We start from the raw sequence: 18,378 nt of genomic DNA, 5'->3' as shown, positions 1-18,378 counted from the left end.
GAAGTATTCTATAAATTTGGTGTACCTGAGTGTATACACTCAGATAATGGCAAGCAATTCACGTCAGAAGCTTTCAAGGAATTATTAGCAATATTCGGTATAAAACAAACGCGAGTGAACTAGTAAACCAGACAATTCTAAGCAGCATACGCAAGCATACACAGCTACCTATAAAAAGACCATTCCAAATGGGATGAACATCTATCTAAAATCGAGTGTGCACTAAGATCAACATTACATGCATCAACAGGGACAACACCCTATTTTGCACTCACAGGCTATCATATGATAACCCACGCTGACGCATATAAAATACTCAGAAAATTGAATGCACTTGAAGACGGTGATGTTAATGTCTTAGCTAAATCTGAACAAATGCAAATTTTGTACAAAAAGGTAGAAAAGAAAATGCACGAAGCATATGAGCGTAATAAATATACATATAATAAAAGAAGTAGAGTTGTATACTTCAGGCCTGGACAAGAGGTATACAGGAAAAATTTTGTGCAGAGCGATTTTTCAAAAGGAATCAATGCCAAGCTATGCAAACCATGGCTAATATGCCGCATAAGAAAAGAATTAGGAAACTGTCAATAAGAAATTGAAAATTTAAAGGGAAAGCTAATTGGCATAATTCATGCCCAACACCTAAAACATTGACAACGGAAACATACCTAATTACTTGCAATACCTGACTACTTACAATACAAAATAACCTAATAATAGTATATAATGTTTCTCACCAGGTAATAGAATCGAAGTCAATAAAAAACGTTGATTCCACAAGACATTCATTTATAGTTTCTATAAATCTGTTATTTATTGTCTACTACCAATAATTTCCATCGATAACATAAATCTAAAACAAGAAAGACTAGTGTTTATAATGTCATGTTCACACGAGCGTTTCAATTACGTTGTTTGCCTGTCGAACGACGTACACGAATTAACCCGTTTCCACGACACAATTCGTAATTAATAGAAACATAAACAAAATTTCCTTCATTTTTGTTTCCTTGTTTTCACGAAAATTTGAACCGTAAACACATAAAATATACATTAAATGGGTAGGAAAAGCAATAGACTTTCCTTCAAATGTATCTTCTATATTTAACTACACACGTTTCATTCATTTTTTCCATAAATTCTAAATAATTTTGTATTTTCAATATATTTATATATATATGTACATACATATATGTATCTATTTTCAAAATTAAAGAGAGAGAGAGACATGTCAAAACAATATTTGTGTATACAGACTTTCAGTTATTTGTTTCCTTTTTGTTTCTGATTTTTTACGCGATTTTGAACAAATGGACAAGAAATGTGTATGGAATTAAGAAGGAAACACAACCATCTTCCTTCTGCATCTATACAACATGTTTAGTTCATTAATTTTGATTCATCTTTTTCCTTTTTTCTACAAATTTTTGTGTTTTCAACAAATTTTTCAATTTTGAATTTAGGCATGTCATAATTAATTTTTTCGATAAATTCTCTCATTTGTTAGGGATGGGACATACTTATTCGTCGTTCAGAGAGTATTTCTAATCGAACAACGTAGAAAAATCGTCGTTCGTTCATAGAATTTTGTGTGGAGAAATAAGTAATTTATTCATAGTTATGCGCCGAACAACGAATAGAGAACGAACGACGTACCGTGGAAACGGGCTATAAAGCAGACAAATTCAAAGTTACCAGGAAAAAATATTGAATAAGTATTAAAATATTATAAGGTAGTACAATTTCCTTATCTTTGGTTACACCTAGTATTTAGGATAAGTATGTACTCAATTACCCTTGCACATAATGCATGCACAATACTAAACATAGATATGTAGTTGAAAAAGCCAAAAACATGATTGATGAACTGACAGCAATTTATGACATTACATCATATTTAGGAACTAATAAAACACCGAGTATAGCATTACACAACTGTTCTTAAAAAAATATACATATATATTTAATCAAAATATCATCAAAAAGATATTTCAGAAGTGGAAATATACTTTCATGAGTAAAAGATATTATCGATCATCATTATTGTAACCTGTATGATACTGTGCTTTAGATATACATGTGTATACACATATGCAGTTTATAACATTGTAGCAATGGCTTTCCGAATAATCCTTATAATAAACTTCCTTTGGCACAAGTTACAAAAACGTCATCATATGGCATCATAATATCGTTGATGTTTATTCACACAATAGCTTATACGCATCCATTGTTTTGATTTTTAAAAATATGCATGCGTCAATCGAGTAAAAAGTCTTCTAATTAAATATTGTCATATTGCTCCTTTATACTAACAATTTTCAGCCACTCTCATTGACACCAAACACAATAATAATCTGCAACGAAACAGAAAGATATTAAAAAAAAAACACTGTGTAAACTCCTCCCAATTCCCATACCCACAAAATGTATATGTGTCTCCTTGTACACAATCATACCTGCCAAGAAAACAAAAAAATTAGATTCTGTAACAGAAAAATAGATAGATTGGAAATATACTTCCCGATTTGTGGCTTCCAGGTACATAAAGGGTAATTGTTTTTCCTTTCGTTAATAAATCTTGTTTACAATTACGTCATGCAAACACTGTGCGTGATCCTATTACACATTATCCTCATTGTATTTACAAGCAAATGAATAGCACAGCCTTCTTCAGGTACACAGTTAAACCAGAAGTTTGTTTCGCATCATATGGATATATCCATTTTTTCCAAATAAAACTATCCAGAACTAATCGCAACACAACTGTAAATAAGTAACAAAGAATTATTGAATCACAATCGGCGTACAACTAATTGAAATACTTACACAGAAAATCATCACCAAACATAAACTGATTCCCAAATCTTTTTGCTCCTCATGTTACACAAAAAGAATTGGCTTTGTGACAGCCACGTCCAACTGGCTTTGATTCCTTGGGCATCGAAAAAATTTTAATTGTCCTCTGCATGTAATGTTGGGAATAAAGAACAATCCCAAATAATAGAGTGGGTACCAGCATATCCGCATTTCTATTTTTTTAAATGCCAATTTAATCTTTTTTTGATTTCCAAAATTTTGGCTATTTGCTTTTGCCGGCACAAACAAAAATGTAAATAAACAATTTTTGACATCTGGTGATTCATAGTGTTGTAAACCGTCACTTATCTACCTGTGGTAGATTGATACTCACGTATATCAACATTTTTCACCACCACTCCAATTGGATTATCGGATTATACGACAAATTGGTTGACACATAACATAATTACATGCTGTACAATTTTATCTTTTGCAAATAAAAAATTATTATAAAAGACAATCTTTAAAGTCTTTTTTTTGCAAAACTTATTAATTATAAAGATAGGCCAATAATATTTAGAAATTTACCATATTTATTTCAATCTTTTCATAATCACTTTAAAATTTGTATTCAACTGGTAAAGTCACAAGAAAATTTGAAAAGTGGTTACACAAAATTCAGACACCGCCAAAGTGTGTAAATTGATAATTGCATTAATTGTTCTTTGTCATGCTAATTCCATATGTATGTTTCAGTAAATTTCACTTACTTAAGTTGGCACACACACCTACATTTAACGAAGATTTTTGTAATTATAAAATAATTACATTTAACATTATAATTTCTACTCGGGTAAGCATAAACATGTAAATCTTTAATAGGTAATGTGTTTAAAGTGAGATAAATTAAATACTTTGTCATTTGATTAGGATATTGTGGCAAAAATATCATTTAAAATACTATCAGAAGGATTAACCCTCAAACCTGTTGTGACGACAAATAGTTCAAATACGAACAAGACATATAGAGGGAGACACCACGTTATCCCGAGTAAATTTAGTGGTCAATTCTAACCTTACCAAATACACCTCATGGTTTGGTCATTTGATGAATGGTAGTGAACATTCTGAGTGAGTACAAAAACCCAGTAAAGATAAGAATTCAAACTACAAATCAGATGATAGAAAGCAAAAATCTAGTTCAAATCGCTAAAATCTATAAAAAAAGTATAATTGTCCAATATACTACATAAAAGGTTATACGAAGGCCATATAAATACCCGTAGTGTTCATTATTTTATGTGAAAACATTGTCTCTTCCATTTGGTGAAAATACCTTAAAGTTTTAAAGTCACTGCCACATATCCTTAAATAATCTTATATTGCAAAGCCTAACTTGAGGCGCTAAAAATTTATCTTTCATTAAAAAGTAATAATAAGGGTAACCTAGAATGTATGTTTAAAATTGAAAAATTAAAAATAAATAAGAAAATTAAATAAAATGATGAAACTTTTGTACATATACATGTAAAAAAACACGTGCATCAAAGTTAAGATAACCTTAAAACCCAAAAGAAAAAAAATGTATATCTAAGCTAAAATAAAATATATGAACAAATAGGTTAAACCATGGTACAATAATTCATAGGTAGGCCAGGTATGAGAATCGCCAAAAAAAATACAACCCTGTCGCTATGGCGTAAAACGTCAAAATTGTTTTGATGAATGATAACGGATGAGTAAACAAAGAAGAAGAAGAACGAAATGTTGAAATGAAAACAAAACAGAGTTGAATTTTTTGATCAATAATAAATATCAACTCTGCATGTCAACACGGTTTTGACAGATTAAGCTATAACAAAAAAAAATTGTAATCAGCTGTTAGCTGTGGCCTACCTAAGAATTATTGTACCATGGGTTAAACTTTAAAAACGATTCTATATGTCAAAGAAAACCCAAAAAAAATAAAAAAAAATCTTTTAAAAATATATTATAAAGAAAAATGCATGCATAAAAAATGTAATTTAATTATTATTATTAAATGTCCTAGATTATTTAAATTTGTAATTATTGTTAAAATATATCTTGACTTAAGCATTTCATGTTTAAGACTTATTCATTATAAAGAACAATGAAATTATTTCAAATATAAACTCATCTTTATGAAAAATTTTGTAACGTAGAAAAATGCAGTAATTTTCTTTAAATAATGGGCTGAATGGTTGCTGGATATTTTGGTTAGCTTTTAAGGGGTATTTTCAAAAAAGAAAACTATAATGGCCAGAAAATACCACAGGATGACTGTAAGATGTCATGAGGGGTGGGTAGCCACTGAGGTATTAAATCTAACCTCATTTAGAAATCTATACCACATTGTTCTGAACTGAATGGCTACAAAGGTAAGGTAACAGAGTACATCCGACTACTATTTTGTTTTGTTGGTTTTTTTTTTAATTCATGAATATTAAAAACCGTTAAAAATGAAAATCTATGGTACACAATTTTAAATGAACAGGTCAGCGGAAGAAGAACCACCCATCCGGCGAGCTAAGCCGCAGCATAAAACACCCAGTACCATTTCCGCTCAAAGTGACCGTTACAAGATCCCTACAAAACAAAACCAGTTGATTGATCCCTACCCGCCGCTGGCGAAATCATTTATTCTAAAAACAAGGGGGAGTGTATACATTTCTAAGAATTTGTTTCAATTTAATTTATTTATTACAGTAACCTAGCCCCTGGGCCATGAGGGGTTCCAAAAAAACATTATAAAATTCATAAGTGAATTCATAGAAAAAGATGTACTCCAACGGCACTTGTACTTTACACTTGTAGTGATTCAACTGCATCCGCGGTTGCAAACTTTTGGTATGCTTGGTATGAACCCAGCAAAAAGTTTGCATCCGCGGATCCAGTGGAATCACTACAAGAGTACAGTACATTTGCCGTGGGAGTGCATCCCAGAAAAAGTTTGCATCCGCGGATGCAGTTGAATCACTAAAAGTGTACAGTACAAGTGCCGTTGGAGTACATATTTTTCTATGAATTCACTTATGAATTTTACAAGGGAGCGCGCAGGTAGGATGCACTCCATTTTCGATCCAAATCACAGCTTTTGATGTAGTGTTTTGGATTGAATTTAATGGCACTCTTCGGATTGCATTTTTAGTCAGTCTGAAGATGCAATAAAAATGCAAGCCATTGCGATATATCCCAGAATAAATAAAATGCATTTATTATTTGTGTAAAACAATAACACAAAGAACTTTATTATATAGACACAAATTAAAAAAATGCTTTCATTAAATTCAATCACATTTGAGTTTACTTTCTCTGCTCTCCAATTAAGCCAAGCGCATCTGATTTTGCTTCATCATCCTATAGGTTTTTTATGTTGCCTTCCCATCACCAGTTCAGCTTTCAACATGAACTCCAACTGCACTCCACTCCATTAAAAATTTCCGTTTCGTGAACCAGCGCAAAAATGTTCGCAACTTCAGTTTTTATTTCTTTATTTTATAACAAATTCTTAGAAATGTATACACTCCCTCATGGTACAATAAAGTAGAGGTAGGCCAGGTATGAAAATCACTGAAAAATGCCACCCTGCAGCCATGGCTTAAAACGTCAAATGGCATGGTACAATAATAATGGTAGATGTATCTGCATAGCTATCCCGTATTACAAAAACATATTATGGAACTTAGAGCTTCACTTTTTATATGTTAAAAGTGTCATACAGAGTAAAAACCACAGTTTATACAATCGGACACTCAGCCCTGACTATTTAGTTTGCTGTCAAATAAATTATTGTGACATAAAATACAAAGGAAATCAAATCACAATAATGAACAAAGTTGTTAATAGAACACTGAATGGCCGATCTCTTGGCCTTGGTAAAAACATTTCTTTAGCTAGGCTCCAGAATATTCTTGTTGGAAAAGTGTTCCAAAAATAGCAAAAGTTCTTCCCAAACTTATGACAGTGAAAAAATGTCATTCACTTATTTTCTACTTGACAGGCATCCGATTTTTATCAGATAAATGTCAGCAGAATTTTTACAAAAATTTTAATTTTTACATTCCCGTACTTTTGGAACAAATTTAAATTAATATCAATATTTGATAAATCGTTCATTCGTAAGTTTTGCTAAAAAAATCAGCAATTTTATTTTGCCACGCGAATACACATTTTTTGTCCTAGTTTTCAATTTTAAGATATAGTGTTACAGCAGAAGTTTTTTGTTGCAACAATTCAGCGATGCATATACCTTTATGATTGCATAATGTCAAAAACAGTACAAAATGTCAACCCTGCCTTTGACAGATTAGGCCATAAAAAGAAAAAAATTGTAATCAGCTGTTAGCTGTGGCTTACCTTTACTTTATTCTACCATGCACTCCCTCTTATATGATTTCGCCAGCGGCGGGTAGGGATCAACCAACTGTTTTTTTTTTTTTTGTAGGGATCTAAAGCAACTGCTTATAAATTGTATCCAACGGAGTGCATTTTTCATAACTCCGTGTGGACTGCATCGAAGGATGTTGTGAAATCATGCACAACTTCCAAAATTTTTTGCTGGGACCTTTTCCTATGAATTCACTTATGAATTTTGCAAGAGAGCGCGCAGCTAGGATGCGCTCTATTTTGTTTCCACAGCACACAGCTAGGATGCACTCCGTTTTCGATCCAAATCACAGCTTTTGATGCCGTTTGGATTGAATTTAAAGGCGCTCTTCGGATTGTGTTTTAATCAATCTAAAGATGCAGTAAATATGCAAGCTATTGCGAAATATCCCAGAATAAATAAAATGCATTTATTATTTGTGTAAAACAAGAATACAAAGAACTTTATTATATAAACACAAATTAAAAAAAGCTTCCATTGAATTCAATCACAATTGAGTGTGCTTCCTCCGTTCACCATTTAATCCAAGCGCAACTGATTTTGCTTCGTCATCCCAAAGGTTTTTTATGTTGCCTTCCCATCACTAGTTCAGCTTTCGACTCCACGCCTCATTTACCATACAAAAATAAATGACGATAGCTGCGTCATTTATTCTAAACAACGCACGAAAACACCATACTATTATAAGCAGCCCAGTTTTTTTTGTCATAAACTACCAAAAAATGCAACTGTTTTATGATGTCTTTGTTGTTTGTGTGTGTTGTAGAAAAACAAAAATACTCAAACGATGACAAAAGTGAAAATAAATGTTTAAAAAACTTGCAAAAATTATGTTTTTTTGTTTTTAGAATTAATTTAAGTTATTTGATACACATTTGTGTTGTGAAATTCTTATTTCTCTGAATAAATATATTGTGTGCGTGTGTTTGTGTTATTGTATAATGCTAAGTTTACATTTACGAAATCCACTCGATATCAACTGTCAATTCCATAGCTCAAACGTCAAATGAAATCTCATCTGGATTTAATTTGACGTTTAACTTATTTGACGTTCAATATGTTTTGTTCTTGAACTAAACTTTGGTGATTTTATAATCCTTATACAACTTTGGTTGTCTTCATACATAGGTATTGGATATGTGATTGTTATTGCCATATCTTGTAATAATTGCTTTATCCATAATAGTTATTGTGCTGCATACGACGCCGCTATAAACTCAGCTTCTGTAGATGATAGCGCAATTGTTGACTGCTTCTTTGAAGACCAAGAAATTGCGTTGTCACCCAGCAAAATTAGATAACCACTTGTTGATTTTCGATCCTCATCATCTCCAGCCCAATTTGAATCCGAGTAACATTTGATTTCAAGATCCGAATCCGATTTGATTACTAATTTACTTTGTGCTGATGCCTTCAAATATCTAACGACCTTCTTAGCAGCTTCCCAAAACGGCTGCGGCTATGTCTGGTCTTGTAGTGATTGATAGATGAAGCATTCCTAAAATTGATCGGTATCTATCATTACTTGGTAAAAGGTTATCTTCGTGTACAATCTTGGGAAATTCTGGATCCATTGGAATTTGCGAAGATTTGCCTTCTAATTTCGTCTCAATTGCCAGTTTTGATATCTTCTCATTTTGGTGAAGTAGAAAATCTCCTCGAGAATTGCGAATAATTTGAATGCCCAAATAAGATGACGCATTTCCCAAATTTTTAATTTCAAAATACGCATTAAGCTGTTTATAAATCTTATCCACAATTAAGTTGTTCTTTGCACAAATTAGTAGATCATCTACATAAACTAGACACCACCTTCTTGGTGTATAAACAAGTGTCAGCTTTTCCCTTTTCGAAGCCAATTTTGTTAAGAACCTCACTTAATTTTTCATGCCATGATTTAGCAGCCTGCTTAAGTCCGTAAATTGAACGCTTTAATTTGCATACAAAATGTTCTTGACCAGATTCAACGAAACCTTTTGGTTGATCCATGTAAATTTCTTCTTGAATATCTCCATTCAAGAAAGCAGACTTAACATCAAAATGTTTAACAACATACTTTTTCGACGCACTGACTGCTAAAAGTGTCCGCAATATCACATACTTTCCCACTGGTGCAAATGTTTCGTCAAAGTCTTCTCCAAATGACTGTGTATATCCCTTGGCAACTAACCTTGCTTTATACTTTGGCTTGTTCAGGGTGTCGCTCTTTATTTGAAATACCCATTTACATCCTATTGATTTCTTCCCTTCGGGTAGTTCTGTTAAAACCCAGGTGTTGTTACGTTCCAAGCTGCTCATTTCTTCCTTAACAGCAGTCATCCATATATTTCGACTTGAGTTTGGGAGTGTTTGCAATTCTTCCCAAGAATTTGGAGCATTTTCGATTTCACCTACTGCGCTTTTGACAAGTTGCTTATAATTCAGAGGGATCTTTTCTTTTAATCTTTCAGACCGACGAATTTCTGTGTAATTTTCCTCGTCTTCAGCATCAACGTTAATGACAGGTTGCTCAATAGTGACATCCTCTACATCCTCATCAGCAGATTCGAAATCCAACTCATCTTCTTCTGTGTTGCTCTCATTAAAGCCTGGGAATTGCACTGGAATCGATTGTTCAGTTGGACTATCCTTCATATCCTGCATATCAAATTCTTTAAATTTCACATCCTTACTTATGATAATTTCATTGCTTCCTTTTTTCAAAATTCGGCATCCCTTCGCTGTTTCGGAATATCCTACCAAAATACCTTCAACTGCTACATCATCAAGCTTACATCGTTTACATTTTGGAATTTGAATATAAGCTTTACTACCGTAGACTTTGATGTTACTTAAATCTGGTTTCTTTCCAAACCACAGTTCGTAAGGAGTTGTATGTATACTTTTAGAGGGTAATCGGTTTTGTATGTAATTTGCAGCCATAACACTTTCGGCCCACAGCATTTGTGGTAAATTTTGCTTCATTTAGCATAGCTCTTACCATTTCAATTAAAGTGCGTTTTTTGCGCTCCGCTCTTGATATCAGCAATATTTCGGTGACCTAAGCGTCGATGCCATAAATGAACACATGCTAATGAATGATTTTTAGTTGTATTCTGCTTGTATTGATTTCTTTCTTGTAAAACATAGAGATTTTCAGTTGCTAAACCCTCGGCTAGGAACTTTCCTCCCTTTTTGATGATGCATTTGCCTTCATTAAATATAACCGTGCATCCTTTTGAGGTCATAGCTTTCACGGACATTAGACTTCCTTTGAGACCGGGAACATATAGCACATTTTGAAGCAGGATTTGATTGTGTTTTCCTTCTATTAAGCCTTCTCCAATCCCCTCTGCATCTAAAGCCTTTCCGTCAGCAACATACACTTTACTATTCCTGGTCTCCAACTTATTGAAGAATTCCAAATTACTAGTCATATGAATGGATGCTCCGGAATCGATAACCCATCCATTCGAGCTGTTAGAAACATTCAAACATACCTGACCAGATACCAATTTGCTTTCTTCGCCTTTCTCCTTTTTCCATTTAAAACAATCTTTCTTTAAATGTCCTCGCTTGTGACAATGATAACACTTAATGGGCTTACGTTTCTTGAACTTTCCTTGTTGTGTCTTTAAGGCTTCATTTTCTGCCATATTATTGGAATTTCCAGTTTCACACCTGCGTTCACATTCATCCAAAAGTTTTTCTTGAATATATTCCAGTGTGATTGACTCTTCCGGCTGACCTTCAATTGATGTAACCAATGCCCCAAAAGACTTCGGCAAACAATTCAACATAATGGCCACCATAGAACTATCCTTGACTTCCTCGCCCATATCTAACAATTGTGCCCTTATAACATTCAAACTATTGATGTGATCTTGCATATTTTCTTCTTCTGTCATTCTTTTGTCATATAGCCGACGTAACAAATGTAACTTAGACGTCACAGTTTTTCTTTCATAGGTCCTTTTTAATGTATTCCACATGGATTTTGCTGTTGTTGACATCCTGATAAGATGTATTTACGAATTCTCCACACACATTGCTATAGTTGCTTTGGCTTTCTGATCTTGTTTGTTGAACTCCGCAGTAACAGGATTTGGCGTATCCTTTTCCACAATATCCCACAAATCCATTTGAATTAAATACATTTGAATCTTAAATTTCCATGTAAAATAATTACAGGAATTTAACAACGGTAACATCACTTTTTGCTCCATTCCGAATGCTCACGAATATCTGCACACAAATTAATTATATTTTTATAATCGACGAATGGGCTGGGCCCATAACCTATTAGATTTCAAGAAAAATGTCTACACGTCGGTTCAAGAATTAAAGACAGAATGAATAAAATTTATTGAAAAAATTTTCTGATACAAATGTTCATTTTCAAATGTTACTTTGATTTATAAAAAAATATTTTGTTGACAAACAGTAAATTCAAACAAGTATATCTAACATGAATTTAAATGCACTCTTCGGATTGCATTTTTAGTCGGTCTGAAGATGCAATAAAAATGCAAGCCATTGCGATATATCACAGAATATCTAAAATGCATTTATTATTTGTGTAAAACAATAATACAAATTTATTATATAAACACAAATTAAAAAAGTTTCCATTAAATTCAATCACAATCAAATTCAATTACTTTCTCCGTTCTCCAATTAATCATCTTCCTAAAGGTTATGTTGCCTTCCCATCACTAGTTCAGCTTTCGCCATGGACTCCAACTGCACTCCACTCCATTAAAAATTTCCGTCTCGTCAACTACCGCAAAAATTTTCGCAACTTAAGTTTTTATTTCTTTATATAATAACAAATTGTTTAATGTTTTTTTGGAACCGCTCATTGCCCTATGGGATAGGTTACTGTAATAAATAAATTAAATTGAAACAAATTCTTAAGGTCTGGGTACATAAGCCGCTCGGCTTTCTTGCTTAATTCATTTCTGAGAGAGTGCGCAGCTGCACTCCATTTTGCTTCCAGAGCACACAGCTGGGATGCACTCCATTTTCGATCCAAATCACAGCTGTTGATGTAGTGTTTTGGATTGAATTTAAAGGCACTCTTCGGATTGCGTTTTTAATCAGTCCAAAGATGCAATTAAAATGCAAGACAAGAACACAAATTAAAAAAAGTTTCCATTAAATTCAATTACATTTGAGCTTAAGGCCTGCGTACATAAGCTGCCTTGCCTGCTTACCTTGCTTACTTCTGATAAAAGAATAAAAAAGAAAAGGGCAACCCAGTTCGAAATTTCCTCGGCCTTCTTTATTCTTTTATTTTTATTATGTCAAAAATGAAGCAGGAAAGCAAGGCAATCAGGCAGAGCAGCTTATGTACGCAGGCCTTTACTTCCTTCGTTCCTGATTTAATGCGCTTGGCATCTGATTTTCTTTCATCATCCTAAAGTTGTTTTATGTTGCCTTCCCATCACTAGTTCAGCTTTCGACAAGGACTCCAACTCCACTCCATTAAAAATTTCCGTCTTGTGAATATCCGCAAAAATGTTCGCAACTTAAGTTGTTATTTCTTTATTTTATAACAAATTCTTCGAAATGTATACTCTCTTGTTTATCTTTTGAAGAAATGTGTAGAGATCAACCAACTGTTTTTTTCTGTTTATAAAATGTATCGAACGGAGTACATTTTTCATAACTCTGTTGGACTACATCGAAAGATGTTGTGAAATCATAACTCCAATTGATCAACTTCCAAAATTTTTTGCAGGGTGATTGCTTCCTGGTAAAGTGTCTGTTTACTTATTACAATTTTCTTGCAAAAGAGAATAAAAACTCTTTACTCTCTGAGAAAGTTCTTGCTGGAAAAGACTTAATTGTGCCAGTCGTACTATTTTGCAAGTTCTGGAACACAACTTTATCAATCAAAACATCTAATTATGATGTGTCAAGGACGTTTTTTTTTTTTTTTTTTTGAAAGAGGAAAGTTTATGTGATAGCGAAGCTGTCCCACATCCAATATGTCTGAGGAGCCTCTACCCATGGAGAAACATGTCATGTCACATAGTGGTGGTTGTGTGGGTTCGTATCGTTGGTTTTCCTTTTTCCCCTGGCATCATTGGTCATTAAGCTCGTCTCTAAAGCGGGGTACACACGATCAGTTTTGACTGTCGATTTTTCGGAATTATCGATTACTGTCAAATAGTCCAGCAACCACAAAATATTTTGTGGTTGCCTGATGACTGACAAAATTAAACGGACACACTGGCAAGCAACCGATTATTTGAGCAAAACTGATCGTGTGTACCCCGCTTAAGGGGTGTTTACACTATCTATGAATGTCATATAAGATGTCAAATTTGCTACCTGTGAATCTATCCAAATGATGTGGCAACTCATATGTACATTTTTCATTTAAGGGTTGTTTACACCATCTATCAATGTCGTATGAGATGCCAAATTTTCTACCTGCGAATGTTGTACACATAGTGTAACCACTATGAAAATTTTCATCTATCAAAATGATTTGGCAACTCATATGTAAATTTTTCATTTAGGGAGCGCTCTATTTGATACGGCATTCTCGTATGTAACATAAATTTATCAGCTGTTTTCTGTCATTCTCAAACAAAAAATGAAAAACAAAATCTTTTAAAAAAGAAAATGGAAAGGTATGTATATTTAAATATTCAGTAAAGTAAATAAATGGCGTTTATAATGTTATTTTCAGATCGATAGGTCGAAAGAAGCAGTCTTTGAAATGATTGTTTGGTGACAAAAACATGAATGCCTCTATAACTCCAAACACCAATTCTACCAATTCAGTTTCCTTCAACCAAAATTAAAATTTGCGCAAAATTGCAACTCAACAATAAATGTAAATAATGACAAAAACAGCTGTTTTTATATTTTTAGGTTATGTCATACGAAAATAACACTTGCAGGTATGAACGCACAAATTGAAAGTTGTATGGATGACGTCAATTTTGACAAACATAGAGAATGTCGAATGGGTGAAAGAAATGGCAGCTCATATGACATTGATAGATGGTGTAAACAGCCCTTTAGGGAGCGCTCTATTCGGCCGTGTATTTTCGTATGCAGTTGAGATATTAATTGTTAGAAGAAAACAATTTTAGCAAAAAATGAAGGAAATAGGTAAAGAAAACGAAAATGTGAGTGCGAAAAGTCTTCAACAACATAAATTGTGTTATTTGCGTGATTTATATTTTGTGGTCATATGAAATTGTATGCTAGTGTGAACGCAAAAACTAAAAGTGGTATGGACTTTGACAAACATAAAGGATGTCGAATGGATAAAAGCTGGAGCTGTCACTCATATGACATTGATAGATAGTGTAAACACCCCTTTAACGAGGAATTAATTAAAATTTTTATTTGTACATTAGTTAGTATTTTACACAGTAATTATGACATATGTTGCGTATATCGCAAATATACGATTATTTTCGAAATAAAGCAGTAAATATCTATGTTGTCGTACTTTTTAACGACAAATTAAATTTGCAAAAACTTGTTTTGAAAATTCATGCTCAATCAGCTGCACATATGCATCTACCTTGATTATTGGATGTTTGAAATCAACAAAAAATAAAGCTTCGTTCCAGTACTTTTTTAATGGTAAAATGTTCAAAAGAGAAAACTGTCAAAAATGAGTTCAACGCACACATTTTTCCAAAATGTACGGGAACGGAAAAATAGCAGAAACGTCAAAAAATCTGGAACAAATGTCAAAGTCGGCGTGTCAGCGAATCAGAAGCCGGCAAACATGTTGCACATTTTTGCTCGCTCAAATTGTTCGTGTAAAAAGTTTCTAAAGAGAAAGCCATTCAGCGCCATTTTTGTTCAAAGAGAAGTGAACATTTTGCAACTTTTTTGGTGTACGGGAACGCATTTCGGTCAAAAATATGCAAAATGTGTTAAATGTGTAAAAACTATTTAGTTCTGGAACGAAGCTTATGTGTAAACAACGGGGTGTATTTCAGGCTTTCGTGAAATCCAGTGGATTTCGGAGCATAAATATAAACCAGTAGTGGGATTCTGTAACTCATTTTTGCTGTTACCGACAAAAATCGGTTAAACTAAATCGCAAAATTATGACTAAAAACTTAATGAAAAGTTGGCATCACTGTTTGTGTCCGTAGAGGCTAGTGACTAGAGCTGGCAAACCATCGATATTCCCAACTCTTATGTCAGACTATGAAAATTTTCATGAAAATGTTTTGAGCTTATGGGTAAGAAGGGAGAAAGGGAGCTCCTTCACCTCCGCTCTCTCCTAAAAGCTAAAATATTTTCATGTGTTATTTTCAGTGTCTGGCACAAGAGCAACATTAGATATTTTCGATATAATAGTTAAAAAAATCGATTGCTATCGATATTTTTTTTTTTTTTTTTTTATTTATTTATTTCATTTCGTAACAAAGCCAATAGATAGGCCGTTAAAGTTACACAAAACAACTTAACATAAACTACTCTAGAATGTAACTTAAATCTATAATAATAAAATATCTTTTTTAAATACATTAAAGAAATCTTCGAATTTAAAAAGAAAACAAATATTATTATTAAAGGAGTTTAAAGAAATAAGTCCCAATTTACATTAGGCGAGTTTACTTGCGGCAATTGTCACTTTGTAGGTGAGAGAGGGTGCTGAGAGGCAAAGGGTTACCATATGCCTCACCTCTCTCTCCTACAAATGTGCCACCACCATTAATTTGGAAATGAAAATGGCGGAAATGTCTACACTTTTGTTGACATTTTGCACAAATAGTTCACAGTAATCAAAAAGGAGAAAAAACAATAACTTTTATTTAATAAAAATACATTTTACTTTTTCGAAAAATTTGTACGTGTGACTACCAACTTACTTTCTTACATCCACAAACAAGAAAAGCCGCAAATTCCTATTAATTTCAATGAATTTTAGGTTAGGAGTTTTTAATCCGTTAATAACGATAGACAAAACTATCTATCGATATTGTATTTTTAAAAAAATAATCGATATTATCGATAGTGCTATCGATTTTTTGCCAGCTCTACTAGTGACTACTTTTTATTCATCGTTAACTTAAAGCTGTTCTACACGGTATGTTTTTTTACATATTTGTGCATACCAACTGTCACTTTTTACAAATCTGAATATTGTACACATGGTGTGAACCATACAGAAATTTCAATGCATGAAGGTGTTATGTGCATACATATGTATATTTTTCGAATAGAACGCGCTCTATTCTCGTCTGTACAACCAAAGGTAAACAGCTGTTTTATTTGTACGCGGAATAAATAAAGAAAACAACAGAAAACGAATGAAAAATAAAATTTTGCCGTGCAGTAGGAATCACATATGGGCGAAAAAAGTGACAGTAGCTATGCACGAATATGTAAATAACATACCGTGTAGAAACCCCATTACCGAAAAATTTCGTTAATTATCGAAATTATAAGCATTTTAATTTTACCGACAATTATCGATAACAGCAAAAATGAGTTACAGAATCCCACTACAGGTATTACCCTCAAAACCCGAGATTTATAGGGTGTATGTAGACTTTTGTGGTTGACTGTCTTTGATATCGTGCGTTGCAAAATCGAAAATTACCATGAAAAGTCGACTTTTCGATTTTCTCTATTACCAAAAGTCGAGTATTGACTTTTCAAACCCAAAAAGTCGAAGTCTAATCGAAAGTCGGCATAACCCTAACTTCTAGATCCCTTGTTATTGCCTGAAGATGATACGGATACTGTTCAGGAAAGCGACTAAACGTCGGACAAGTAATTATATATCCACAGTTAGAGTTCATGGCGTCTATGACTATGGACCGACATTCAATGTATGCAGACCTACATCATCATATCATTTCAAGCCAAATCAAGAAGATAACGCCAAAGATACACTTTTGAAGAGACTGGTTTCATATGTTGAAAAGGCTACATATATGGAGGAAGTGCGAATTTCTCAAGCCCATGTTATGAATATAAAGGTTTCAAGATTCAGAAATTTTAGACTATTTAATGTTAATCAAATTCTGTTCTTTTAGACACAATTACTTGCTGCTGGGGAAGAGAAACGTTATCTTATGCACAAGCTGGAAGAAATTAGAAACGACTTGAACCACATCTATAAAGACATGAAAATTAATAGAACGAAGGAGACATATTTAGAGTTAGCGCGGCAGGAAATTGAGGTATGATTTCTATTTCGTGCCATAACATTCAACGGACAACTCTGAAATCAATTTTGGGAGTTATGTATGTAGGGCACACCCCACGTTTTTGGGACTTAATAACATAACGAAGTAATAGAGTAGCAGACGCAAAATGTGTGATGGCGCAATCTGCATTTCTGCAGATTGCTGCATTGAACATTAAGCATAAGATGAATGTAGTGGCTGGACTCAGAAAGTTTTGAAATTTTGTACACAGGTAGGCTTGGCATGCTGATTACGCCAATATGTATAACGTGTATGGGAAATTCGGCCGAAGGCCGGCTATTTTCGACAAAAATTAATTTTTGAAAACTTTTTGTGGAAAAAGTTTTAAATCCAGCCACTACATTCAACTTGCTCCGATTATATATTTCCAACAGCCGGTTAACTTATTTATATACTAAGATTAAAATCTTATGGGTTCAAGAAAGAAATTATTCAAGACTTAATGATGTTAGTGTTCGTGCAAAAGTCTATGTTACTATACAAAGAATTGAAATCCACTTACTGGTTCACATGACAAATAATTTGTACGATGAAAATCAGTATATAATATTTGATAGTTTCTACTAGATCTAATAGGAACATTTAATCTAATAGAATAAGGAAGTCTGAAGGTATATCGCCATTTAAATTTTTAAATACAAAAATAGTGTTCATCATTATGCGTCTGTTTTTTAATGTGGGTATTCGAATTAATGTTAGCCTGCTAGTGTATGAAGGAAGGACAAAGTCACTATTCCAATGAAAACTTCTCAAGGCAAAGAGTAAAAACTGTTTTTGAACAGATTCTATTTTATAGGCATAAATTGCATAGTGAGGATCCCATATTACCGACCCATATTCTAATATAGGCCTAACAAGGGAAACAAATAATTGCTTAGTAACATATGGGTCTGAAAATTCCTTAGCTCATCGTTTTATAGAACCTAATACACCATTGGCTTTATTCACCGTTGATATAATGTGATTATTAGGGGT

At 33.3% G+C, this 18,378-nt stretch overlaps 1 protein-coding gene and 1 long non-coding RNA gene across 2 annotated transcripts in view; one reads left to right on the top strand and one right to left on the bottom strand.

Moving 5' to 3' along the window:
* Positions 1-1,272: 1,272 nt before the first annotated feature.
* Positions 1,273-3,142, bottom strand: LOC141404803 (uncharacterized). The gene is made up of 3 exons (XR_012413080.1): positions 2,836-3,142; positions 2,427-2,772; positions 1,273-2,363 (listed from the first exon to the last, which is right to left on the bottom strand). It is a non-coding gene; the product is annotated as an uncharacterized lncRNA (long non-coding RNA).
* Positions 3,143-16,908: 13,766 nt separating this feature from the next.
* Positions 16,909-18,378, top strand: part of LOC141406155 (uncharacterized) — a 48,153-nt gene continuing 46,683 nt past the window's right edge. Inside the window, exons 1-2 of the mRNA XM_073991290.1 lie at positions 16,909-17,172; positions 17,230-17,376. Coding sequence (XP_073847391.1) covers positions 16,921-17,172; positions 17,230-17,376 — 399 coding nt within the window. The 5' untranslated portion in view covers positions 16,909-16,920. The remainder of the gene's footprint in view (positions 17,173-17,229; positions 17,377-18,378) is intronic.

This window comes from Musca autumnalis, unplaced genomic scaffold (assembly GCF_047663935.1).
Source record: "Musca autumnalis isolate F117 unplaced genomic scaffold, ASM4766393v1 scaffold_5, whole genome shotgun sequence".
NCBI lineage: Eukaryota > Metazoa > Arthropoda > Insecta > Diptera > Muscidae > Musca > Musca autumnalis.
Note: the sequence above shows the minus strand (reverse complement) of the source record. Positions and strands in the feature narration are given on the sequence as shown.